This window comes from Phocoena phocoena, chromosome 1 (assembly GCF_963924675.1).
Source record: "Phocoena phocoena chromosome 1, mPhoPho1.1, whole genome shotgun sequence".
In the NCBI taxonomy this organism is placed as follows: Eukaryota; Metazoa; Chordata; class Mammalia; order Artiodactyla; family Phocoenidae; genus Phocoena; species Phocoena phocoena.
In genome coordinates, this window is record NC_089219.1 from 104,655,715 (window position 1) to 104,668,097 (window position 12,383).

Here is a 12,383-nt window from a genome sequence, read left to right on the forward strand (position 1 = left end):
GCGGGCCTCTCACTGTTGTGGCCTCTCCCGTTGCGGAGCACAGGCTCTGGACAGCGCAGACTCAGCAGCCATGGCTCACGGACCCCAGCCGCTCCGCGGCATGTGGGATCCTCCCGGACCAGGGCACGAACCCGCGTCCCCTGCATCGGCAGGCAGACTCTCAACCACTGCACCACCAGGGAAGCTCAGACAAGCATCTTTTAAACTCCAGTAACACGGAAATTAGCAATATTGATCTCCCTCCTTTCACAAAAGCATTTAAGAAGTACTTCTAAATCCTGATTTACTTCTTTAGGTATGTTTTTAAATTCTAAAGATAATCATTATTGAAAAATTGGAAAAAAAAAAAGAACTTACAAAAATCACAATTCCACCATCCAGAGAAGATGAGTGAAGAGGCCATTACAATGCATTCTTTCAAATTATGTTCAGGCGTCATTTTAACGTAATCGTTATTGTTGTCTCCATATAACCTAGTGTTCTGCATTTTCCATTTAACAGTGGATGTATGTTTAATTGGTAGCACATCAAGAAGTATTGCTATGTAAAGTATTTCTCATAGCGACTATATATGTGATTTCCTGGTGTGCAGAGACCCTAAATGGTAGAGAACAGAAGCAAATGGAAGCACCTGGGTCCTCCTGGGTGCCAGGGGCAGGCAGAGAAGTCCTTGGTACATTTCTGAACATGTTCTTTGCCCTACCCAGTCCCCACTACTCCCCTGTGCCTGACTCTAGTGGTGGTCTCCCTCCTCCTCTCCTGTATCCAGTCTGTATCTCCCAACCTCCATACCTGAGCTGAACCAGGACAGTCCCTTTGTTCCTCTGCTTCTGAACAATCGTTGACTACTTGGCCCCGTAGAATTCTACTCTGGTCAAAAGGTCCATCCTTTTCTACTAAGCCCCAATTGCAGGAAAATCACCTCCTATCTCCTTCCCTTTCCCTCTCTTCTCTCCCATTCTGAATAAGCCCCTCCCCTCTATGGGTTTACGTCTTGGGATTTGAGGGTGGGAGTGGGGAGAAGTGAACCAGGTTTGCTGAGCCCCCCTCTTAAATCATAAGCTAAAATTTGTTCAACACCAACCTCTTTTGCCTTTCTTGCTTTTGGGTAGCATAACATGCATGTTCCCATTTAGGGTCATCTACTTACAACTGAAAGAACTCAGAGGGAACTCTTGCCAATTCAAGATAAAAAATGAGGAGGTGTGTATCTAACAGGCCCCTCTTTCTACCGTGTTTGGGGAACACATGCTCCCCAGCATATGAAGGGAGAGTCAAGTTCATAGCAGAGTACATTTTCTTTAAAATGCACTGTGTACCAAAAGCATCTGGATGCCTCCTCCTCCTGTGGGAAGGCTTTGGGTAGGCATGGAGATTTCTTACCAGTTAAGCTACATAGCAGATGTGGGGCTCTTGTCTTAGCAACAAACAAAAATGTATTAGGGTTTCACACACTTACTTGAGTATTACGTGACACCTACCTAGAACCCTTCATCTTGTTATTCTCACCTCTTAAAGGGAAAAATACAAAATTCTCCCTCTCTGGAATTGGGCAACCTAGTTATTTGATGCTTCAAAAATATTTTAGACTGTATTTTATTTCTAAATTACTTCTTAATACCAAAATTCAAATACCTCGATGGGTAGTCATTCTGTTGTTCTTCACAGTGAAAGGGAAGTAAATGGTAAAAGTCAGCGGAACCAGTGGTAAATACCTATGCTTCCTCTTAACTTTTATAGATAATAGCACATCTACATATGTAGAACTTTGTGTTGTGTATAACTTTGTGTTTCATATGTGTTCTATCATAAGATTCCCACAATAATATTATTAAGGATATAGATAAGAAAAGATGTCACAGCAGTTAAATGACTAAGTCACTCCACTATTATGTGACTTCTGAGAAACAGGGTCTATCTTCTGAGTGCTACTCAGTCCTCTTTCAAGATATCACTCTATCTCATAAACAATCTATTGGTCACAGATGATGAGAGGACAATAGATGGACTGAAAGAAATGTATGGTGTCAAGTAAGTTTGAGAGACAATAGATTAAACAATATTAAAGAGATTTGTTTTCATGAAACTCCTCCATCTTTAATAAGCTAATATAAAGTTAATTTGAACAGGGGGTCATTTGTTATCTTTTTTAATGGAGAACTGGGTCTAAATGGTTCCAGAACCTATTTTGGAAAGAAAAGGTTGTGGGAACATTTGGGGGCCCAATTAATCCATTTCTATAAACGTATGCTAAGGAAATTATCCAAAATATGAAGAAGTGTATACAGTAAGGTTGTTCATCACATTGTTTATTATGAAACAACACAGAAATGACGGAAATGTTCAACAACAAAGGAACTTTAAGAAAAGTATGGTAGTCAATAGAATGTCACCTAGCCAAAAACAATGATAGATGTGGATGCTGTGATAATGAGAAAAAATTATGGTATATTTTAATTGAAAAAAACTGGATTAAAATTTCTTTTTACAATGATTACAGCTATGTAAAGAAACAAATCCACAGAAACAAAGGAAATGTACCAAAATGCTAACATTCGTTATAATACGGTTATGGCATTATGAACATTTTGATTTTCCTTTTCTATATTTTCTCTTTCTTTCCCCTCCCTGCTTACCTGCCAAATAGAAAATATAATGCATGGGACTGAGTTAGGAGCTTGCTTTTCTAGAGAGTGGCTGAGGTGTAGAAAACGTAAGCAAACGAATATACTGGGTTCACTCGACCAAATGATGCAATGTAAAGATTTCACAAAGTCCTGGGGTGCCACACTGCCATCTTCAGGGTGCAATTCTTCATCCACAGACTCAGAACATGGCCCTGTCTGTGTGTGGTGGTGGTGAGGGGGTGGGTCTGATGTCTACCTGATGTCTGTCTCCTGCACGATCCTATGTGATTTAGAGGTTTTAGCACCGGATCAGCCAATGCTATCCAACTTCAACATCCAGAAGGGCAGAGAGAAGGGCTAAGGATGTTTGAAATAATCCCAGGAAGTCTCTTTCTAAGAGATTCCCCCAGAGACCAGCTCATTTCTGGGCAGGGGGTTGAGACTGGATAAGAAGTCAGGATTCCCTCGGGAATTGGTGGTTGGTTAGCTCAGTGCCCTTTGTCTTTGGTGGACTTTGTTCCTTTCTCTGACCAGTCCCCGCCCCGCTTAACCTCAGGATGTTTTATGCAACATGGAATTACACGAGTTGGTAGATCCCACTGAGCAAAGCCATTTGCTCCTTCAAAGAAGCATCCCTGGGAAGTTCTCTACTGATTGTGAGCCAAGAGTGCTGTTTTGCGTAATTATTGAGACACACTCAGAAGGGGTATGTACAGTGGTTAAGAACATAATCTTAGAGTCTGACAGCTCTGGATTTAAATCCTGAGTAGCTATTTAGCCTTGGGAAAGTTACTTTTCACACCCTCAGTTTCCCCATCTGCAAATCGAGAATAATACTCTGTAACTCATAAAGTCATTTAAAGCATTAAATGTTAAAACATATGTAAAGAGCTTAGTATAGTGGCAAGCAGTCAATAATGGTAGCTAATTACTATTATTAGCTGCTGTAACTGTAGCTATTTGTATTTCAAAATACTGCTCTATTTTAAATGTGTGCATTTCTTTACATTTTTCCTGAAGTCTGTAAAAAGGTTTCATTAATTAATAGCATCCCAATTAGGAAAGCACTGCTCTAGTTTACAGATAAGCCAGCCAGGGAATCATTTATAATTTACCCTGAATTGTTGAATTTTGTAGCTCTTCAGATCCAACAGTTTTGTTGGTAGTATCCTCATTTCGATAATCCAGCCTCAAAGAATTCCATCTAGTTAGTGAGGCAAGTTATTCCTTTCCTGAAACCACACGGGTCCCTCTAAACTGAGTTTCTGCTCTTCCTCTGTTTGATTTCTTAGAATAGTTTCTGAAGATTTTAACCACAACTGAATCAAAACTAACCAGCCTGTAATTTCCTGGTATGTCCCTATGGCTTTTCTTTTAAAACAAAACACACATACAAAATGGCATTACATTGGCCGGTTTCCAGTGTTTCGGGGTTTTAACTGGAGTAAGCTGGAAAACGTCTGTGAAATTTACCCTAATTTCTCTTTGTCGGTCCTTTGGAGCAGGCTCTCGGTTGTTTGGGCTTCATCATGATATCTGGTCAAATTTAGGTGCTTTTAATTTTGAGATGTTTTAAGAAAAGTTTACCAGTACCATCTGTCCATATTCTTTACTGCCTGTCTTCCATCTATTCAATTCTAGGACATTGAAAAATAAGGCAACTTGTGCTAAGTAGATAAGCCAGAAAGAGAAAGAACTGTTCTGCTTTTATATAAAAGATATGCTAAAAATCTCCAAGAAAATATGGACTGGTTATTTGAATTCACAAATTAAAAGCACAGTTAGAATATATTTGGATCTTTTCCTAAAAAAACCTATCCAAATGTTCTGAACTCAACGGCACAGACTAGATTTAGTTTGGTTGATTATTTAAATGGGTTAATTTTGCTTGTATTATAGCCACTTTTAATTTTTTGATGATTAAATGTTTTCTTTTAGCTGATTTCTCAATATATTTTAAATATTTTGATTCACAATGAAGTGTTTTGGTTTTTAAAAATGTTTATAATTAATATATAACATAAAAGTTGGAGTTAAAAAGAAGTAAAAATGTGAAAAATACTAATATTCAGATAATGACTAAATTAAAACATGGTCAGCAATTTGTTTTAAAATTATAATGAACCTTATGAAAATATATGTGCCCAATACATTGTTTCTCTAAATGTTTGTTAAGTTAATGAATTAACAACAAATTGATAATGATATAACTAAAAATGCAGAATAAATGTTGAGATAATGATGTGCACAAGGAAAACTTATTTCTAAACAAAACACTCTCTTATTCCGATTTTAAGATATAATAAAATCTAATTTGGGATTAATTATATGAAAAAATCATATTCAGAAGTTCTGAAATACATTTCTAGAAATAAAGTGTATTTTCTTCATTATATGTATATTTGGAAGTAATCAACAAGATGTTTCTGAATATATAAAAGTTTTGAAATATATTCAACTTATTACAATTAGAGGCAGGGATTTGCCTCTCAGAAATTTATATGCTAAAGGCCTCTAAACTGTACTTCTAAGAAATATCTTCCTTGTGTTATTTTTTATAATATTAATTACCCAGTAAACTTTCTTCATGGACAAAGCAAATGCAATGTTAAGCATAGCCCGGACTAAAGTGTTATAAATTATTAAAATTAGTGGAATCTAAAATAATGCTATTTTCACTGTATGTGGCTATTGTAACTATATTATTAAGAAAAGTTTTGATGGTTAAAACAGAATCAAGGGGCTTCCATGGTGGCGCAGTGGTTGAGAATCTGCCTGCCAATGCAGGGGACACGGATTCGAGCCTGGGAAGATCCCACATGCCGTGAGGCAACTGGGCCCATGAGCCACAACTACTGAGCCTGCGCATCTGGAGCCTGTGCTCCACAACAAGAGAGGCTGCGATAGTGAGAGGCCCGTGCACCGCAATGAGGAGTGGCCCCCGCTTGCCGCAACTAGAGAAAGCCCTCACACAGAAACGAAGACCCGACACACCCAAAAATAAATAAATAAACTAATTAATTTAAAAAGCAAGTTTAAAAAAAAAACAGAATCAAATATGTAGTATACATTACATTTTTTTCCACTGGGTTAAAAGGACAGGGACGTACTCATATTAGTAGTTTTTGTCCTGTCTCCCTAGTATTTTCTGTAATTACTGCTATGGATATTTTTCAACCATTCATTTTTAAAAATTCAATTCCAAAAATTCAACATAGAAGATACAAAACACTCTGGGTTGTACAGATGTAAACATATAACTAGTATTTGAGAGAAAGCAACCACATATACCTCATGTTGATGTTAAAAAGCCGAAGAGACAGTCACTCCCCTTGCAGGAATCTCAGAATCTCACCCGGGGTTCAGAAAGAGGAAGAAATTGGGTAAAGTCCTCTTTCCTTTTTTTCCATTTTCTAAACCACAGCGTGGTGTCAGTTTTACATACTTTATACTTATTTTGCTTTCTGCTAAACTCCCTGGCTGACAAGCATTAACCTCTGTTGTTCCAAATGACCTGCTGGGCAGTGCTGTTGAAATGAACATAGATTACATCATCCCTCCAACAACTCCCTTAGTCTTGCCTTTACCTAGAATATTTTTCTGGAGAGCTCTCCCTTCCAATCAGTTTTCATCAATTATTTAGTACTGACTCGTGTGGTTGTAACTCAGAGATTTGGGGCTGGTGTTTCGGGAACCCAATCTAATGAAGACATCAAATTAGATTATGTAATTGCTGGCTCTTAATTGCTCAAAGAGTCCTCTTATGCATCTATTACTTCTTTATTTTTATAAATCTAAAATTCAACTCCCAATTCCTTAAGACTCTTGAATTTTCAACAAATAAAGATTATTTCTGTATCTTCAGGATCTCATAACTGTCTTCTTATACTGTTCACATTTCAAAAAAAAATGTTGAGCAAAATCACAGTGCAGAAATATCTTTATACTGTTAGTTTTAAAAACGTTTCCTGGGTGGCCAGGATATTGCATTTATTGTTACTTAAAATTTGTTAACTGAAATCTAAAACCTACTCCTATTACAAACAATTACCAAGACTTAAAACAGGTGGCAAACAAGGAAATTGACACTCTTAATGTGTTATGTATATTTGTAGGTGCTGTGGGAAAGCACAAAGCAAACAGAAGGTGCAAGAATTTTTGCAGGACTTAACAGTCTACTTTTTGTAATTCACATTCCCATGTGACACTGGAATTTTAAAAAGACAAGAAACGATATTTCTATACTAGTTTCAAATTTTCCAATTTTTCTTCTGCCAAGTCTTAACGTCCCTGAGTATTTTTTAAGGTACGAACCTCCTGTACACGTTGGAAAGAGCTTCATATAGAAGGAAAACTATACCATCAACTGTTTTCAAATATGTAGAATTTTTCTGGGGACAATATACACCACCCTAGTAAGATGCTAAATGCAGAATCTCTTTGAAAAACATACAGCCCTATATTACAAATTTAAGGTGGCATTATTATGTTTTTCTACAGTCACCCTGTCAAGAGTTCAATTCAAATAGGAAAGCCAGATTTGGGGGGGTCTTAACAAAGGGGAAGTAGGTATTATTGGAACATGTTCACTTTTCTCTTTCTTCTTCCATGACTTGGTTTTGCCTCTCCCACTTAGAGGCATAAAGAAACAATTTACTTATACACCCACTTCGTACATACACATGCACACATACACATTACACATGTACATACAGAAGCATTTGGCTTTCCAAAAATATTTCAGCGTGATTTGGAAAATAAGAAAAACATCTCTCATTTTGACTAAGGTTAAAGAGCAAATGGATTTGAAACTAGCATCACTTTGCTAAAACTATTTTAAAATATTTTTTCAGATGAAAAATACAAATCTTTGGAAAGCTCACAGATTGATTTCCATAGGCAAATCAAATGAAAAGTCTACGCATGAAGAAATAAGCAGGTATATAATATAGGAGTAGAAGTAACGGAGCGCTGCTGAAATATTTAGATTATTAGGAAGATGCAGATGTAGCCCATTATTTTAATAGGTACTCCTATTGAATATCATGTAAAATATTTAAAATAGCTAGACCCCGACTTTGTGGGGTTTTCTCACCTTTTTATATTTACTTCTCCTGACTCTGTGTCTCTCCTTTGGTTCCCTAATTTGTTCCTAACATACAAATAGACTACCATAAAAACAACCTCAGCCACATGCCCTGGGATACTGTCACATTTCTGCATAGGAGAACTTATTTTTAATGGGTTTGTCTTTGAGAAAATGTAATTCCTCCAACAGCGCTTTGGATAGGCTTTTCCCTAAAAAGTTGAGGCAACAGTTAAATGTGCTACGTAACACTTCGTGGCAGGCTTACGGAGAGAGGAAGTGCCCCAGAGAACCTGGCTGCAGTTCACTCACTCCTTGCTGTCTTTAGAAAACCCACCATCTCCCTCCCAGTACCTTCTTCTCGTTTTCCCGTCGCTGTTGGTCCTTCAGTTTAACCTGGAGAAGCTGAAATTTCAAGAGTTTCCCTATCAGTGGTAAGGTGAATTTCTCTCCGCTGTCCATAATTGCTTTTGCTGCCGTTAAAACCTGTGAAGAAACACGATTATTAGGAAAGTGGCATTTTATAACCTTTGGCATGTCTGTCAGTGATGAAAAGATGAAATGGTATTTTGAGTTTTGTAATATTTGTCTTGCCACAAAGGTGCCTCATTGCGGGCCAAAAAAATTAGGGAAAAATGCCCCAATGCCATAAAGAGAGGCATTTACCCTCTACTCTAAGTAGATTGGGTTGTCTGAAAATGAACTTTTTCCAATAAGTGCTTCCCATGATGGTGCTAGACTCAGACTCCCAAACATGGGTGGAGGAAAGACAGGTGGAGCTCTGTGTTAGGATGACCGGTAGGTCAGTTTCCTGCTACAGAAAGTCTGTTGTTTGGCACAGCCAATAGTCCAAACTGTCAAACCCTGACTTCTTACGACGCTATAAATTAAATAGGGTTTTATAAAAATGGAAATGGCTATGTTAGCAGTCTTTCATTTCTTGGTGACCAAATTCAAATGAAAGATAAAAGCTGTTTGACACAGAGGCGCCGAGTGAATGCTGCTCCCCTACTCCCACCCCTTGCAATTTAAGGTTTATCCTGTTGGTATGCAGCCTAATTGGGGTGAAATAAGGTTATTGAGTTTTCTTTGGGTGACGACAGCCACTAGGAACATACAGCTGTATTGTCCAGATGTGTGGCACTGACAGCCTGTTTTATAACTGCATTTTTTACAGCTTGTTTCCTCTAAATTTCACACAACTGTCTAACATCTGGGCCCTTTTCCTTGGAGCCCTATAACCACTTTATTTACTGCAAAAAAATAAAAAATAAAATCATGTAAAATATACCATAAAAAGTTGTTATGTATTTCTCTTTCTTCACGTTGTCTCCCTAATAAAGTTCACCTCAGCCGGAAGCTCTGTCACAAAAGTAATCTAGTCAAAGTGTTTTTCCACTTTTGTTTTCAAGCAAGCATCAGGTTTATTTATAACCTCGGGATGAATTAGGTGTTACTAAAATGTCCTGACATGTTGCTTTTCTCCCCCCTTGGTGCAATTACTCCTCCAGGCGCATATGGTGTCAATTTCACAGCCTCCGTCTCAGATAATGATGGCGCACACCGCATCTCATCGGGCTGCGTCTTGTCTGAGGTTCATACAAGCCCTTGGTCAGGGCTTTCCTGACCAATCCGGTTCCTTATGACTTTTCACTTTGCCAAGGGAAATAGCTGAAAGAAAGGGAGATGGCTATTTTGCTTCTAACTGCAGATGGCCCTGTGGATTATCATATGCCAAAATGTAATCGGACCGCCTCAAGACCACATTGGGGTTTCCTGCATTGCAATGCAGGAGGGGAAAGCCAGGGAAAGGACTCCTTTAAAGCTGCTGTTTCCAAAAACCAAAGGAACAAACCAAATGTCAGAAAGCTTTGCATGTGTCTAAGCAAACACCCTCCATGAAACAGAGCTCTTTGCTTTTTATGGCAGTTCTGCTCCTGCTAACACGATTTAGGAAAAGGGACATGATGGCTGTGATTTCTGGGAGCTGGAAAACATAAGGATACACCTGTGGAATCTCACCACTTAATGATGACCAGACTCAAGAGAGAAGGGAATCCTAAGGGGACGGACAGTCACACATAAAATGAAAGCTGTCCGATTGGGTCCAGCCTCAAAGGGTAGATGTATTTGGTTTGAAATGTTATTTTTCAATACCAGCTAAACAGTGTGCCGACTATCAGGCTTCTCTGTGACATCTGGTTCAAAATATACAGCTTTGAGTTTTGAAGCTCATAGCAGTCTAGGATGGGGCGTTTCCCTGTGATACAAATATAATGACAATGTTGAAGGGAAGTCAACACTGGACTGGGTCTCTTTTCCCGAAGACCTGTGAAAACAGGATATTTACCTATGTCTTGGGTGGTGTGGGTGAAGCCTGCCTGGTGTCACGGTGATGGATGGGATGTCTCCGGAGTTGTTTTCTATCCCCATGTCCCTATTAGGCTACAAATGTTACCTCACTGTGTTAAAATGTACTCAAAGCACAACAAAATGTCCCAAGAGAAAGGTGTTTTGCGGGCCATAAATGTTATTTCTGGTCAGTCGAAAACTGTCTGTAGAGAGCTGGGTTTAAAACAAAAATCTGGCACAGCCTCAAAATAAGAATGATACCCTACTGTGAAATGGCGAGATTAGGAATGGCTGGGCACCCATGATCTCATGGACACAGAGCCAGGAAGAGCAGTGGTGGGGCGAGCCCGGAGGATGCTCCCTCCTCCCTGAGCAGCCCAGGGTGACCCAGTCGGAGGCAGACCCAGTGCCGATGCCCACACTCCCGGAGAAGGGCACAGCACTGCACGTGGCACTGTTGGCAATGGCAGAAACCGGCATGCTTGTCCTTCCCAGAGGAGGTTGCTCAGAGGAGGAGGTTTGACTCCCAGGCATGCCATTTTCTGTCTGTGCTTCTCCCAAAGGGAATGGTAATGCGAATCCTTAGGATAATTAATGTAAATGAAAGTCTCTGCTGAAAAACATCTTAGACTGAAAATTTTTATGGAATGTGGGTCATCTCCAGGAGAGGCAGAAAAAGAAAAATGTCTATAAGTGAATTTCTACCGAAAAGTCTTTCTTCTCACACCCCATAGTTCACACTTCCAGCCAATCAAGAGCCAGTAGTTTGGTCTCAGATGAAAAACAAATCCTTAGAGGGCCTTTGTTTGAAGGGTAAGTCTTTGAGGGAAGGAAAAAACATGTGCAGAAGACACAGATTTTAAGGCTTCCCTTCCCTTGCCTTACTCGTATTAACTGAGATAATAATCAAATCTTCAACCTCCCAGCATTGTAAGGGTTACTTGTCCAGTATCTAGTCCATGTGTGTGTGTCTCTGTGTGTCTCTGTGTGTCTGTGTGTCTGTGCATCTGTGTGTCTCTGTGTGTGTCTGTGTGCTGGGGAGGCAGGCCGACAAGGGCAGTAGGTCTTGGGAGGATGAGGGATACAAGAGAAAAAGGGAGCCGTGAGCTGATCAGGGTTGAGGAGTAATTAGACAAACCCCGAAGTTTCCAGAACTAGGCAGAAAAACAGCCCTACGTGGGTTAAAACCTAGGTACTCATCAAGCCAAAATACCAAATAAATGAGCCTGGCATGAGTCAGAAACTTAAAAAATGCGTCTTATGGGCAAATGAGACTTACTAAATGGAGAAAAACTGTTCCCAGACAAGGCCTGTACGTGTCTCCTGGACCTATTCAGGCCAGGCCTCGGGGCCTGCCAGGGCTGGGGGGACATCCAGGCCAAGCTACCCGAGGTGCTTGGTCCTGGGAAAGACTGGTGTAGGACGAAATTTAGCGTCCAAGAGTGCAGTTGAGGCAGGAAGACACGATTGTAAGGATCTTATCTTGAGGGCGGATGCCCTTTGTCCGTTAGGAAGTCTGTGATTCTGAGCACACTAAGAAATAAAAACATTTCTCTCTTTATCACTGACCTGATTCAAAGACGTATGTCATATTTACTACCTAATGATCTGATCCAACAAAAGTACACCAAATGAGCCAAATTCTTTCCTTGCCTGGGGATCAGGTCCCCCCACAGACACTAGTGCCCTCCCTTCCCGTCTTCCATCCTCTCCGTGGATCCTCCCCACATTAGTAGTAAGCACGGCATCGGTTGGGACAAACACTTAGAACTGCTCCACAGATTCCCATGAAAACAAAATGTATGTGTGTGCACAAATGCATGTATACATACAGACATATAAACACATATGCATACATATATGTATGTGTATACATGATACATAAATAGATAGATGATAGATAGATAGATATAGATAGATAGATAGATAGGACTTCCATGAGGTCTGCAGGTCTGCTGCCAGGCTTCCCTGGTGTGCTTACAACAAGGCACAAGGAACAGCTTGACCTAAGTTGCGTAACTTGCTACACGTTCAATCCAGGTGAGTTCTGAGGAAGGGTAAAGATTTTGGATCTGCATTTCTCTTGCCTGGAACAAACCAGGGAAAAGAGGTGGTGGAGGAGAGGGAAATGTGTGGTTATGTGAGGCAGAAAAGGGAAGGATGAAGGGAGAGGGATGGGATGAGGAAAGGCTTTTCCTCCAGGGACTCCAAATATAGTCACCATTTTTTCCTAAAAGTCTTGTGGTTTCAGGGCCCTCCTTGAGGGTCCATGGTATTTGTTACAGTAGCTGCAAAAATGCGTAAGATATGATTTCACA

The 12,383-nt window shown here is 39.8% G+C and overlaps 1 protein-coding gene across 1 annotated transcript in view; it reads right to left on the reverse strand.

The window, feature by feature from the left end:
* The window catches only part of SPAG17 (sperm associated antigen 17), a 219,757-nt gene that overhangs the window by 156,549 nt on the left and 50,825 nt on the right, over positions 1–12,383 (reverse strand). The window contains 1 exon segment of the mRNA XM_065887534.1: positions 8,068–8,199. Within this exon segment, the coding sequence (XP_065743606.1) occupies positions 8,068–8,199 (132 nt within the window).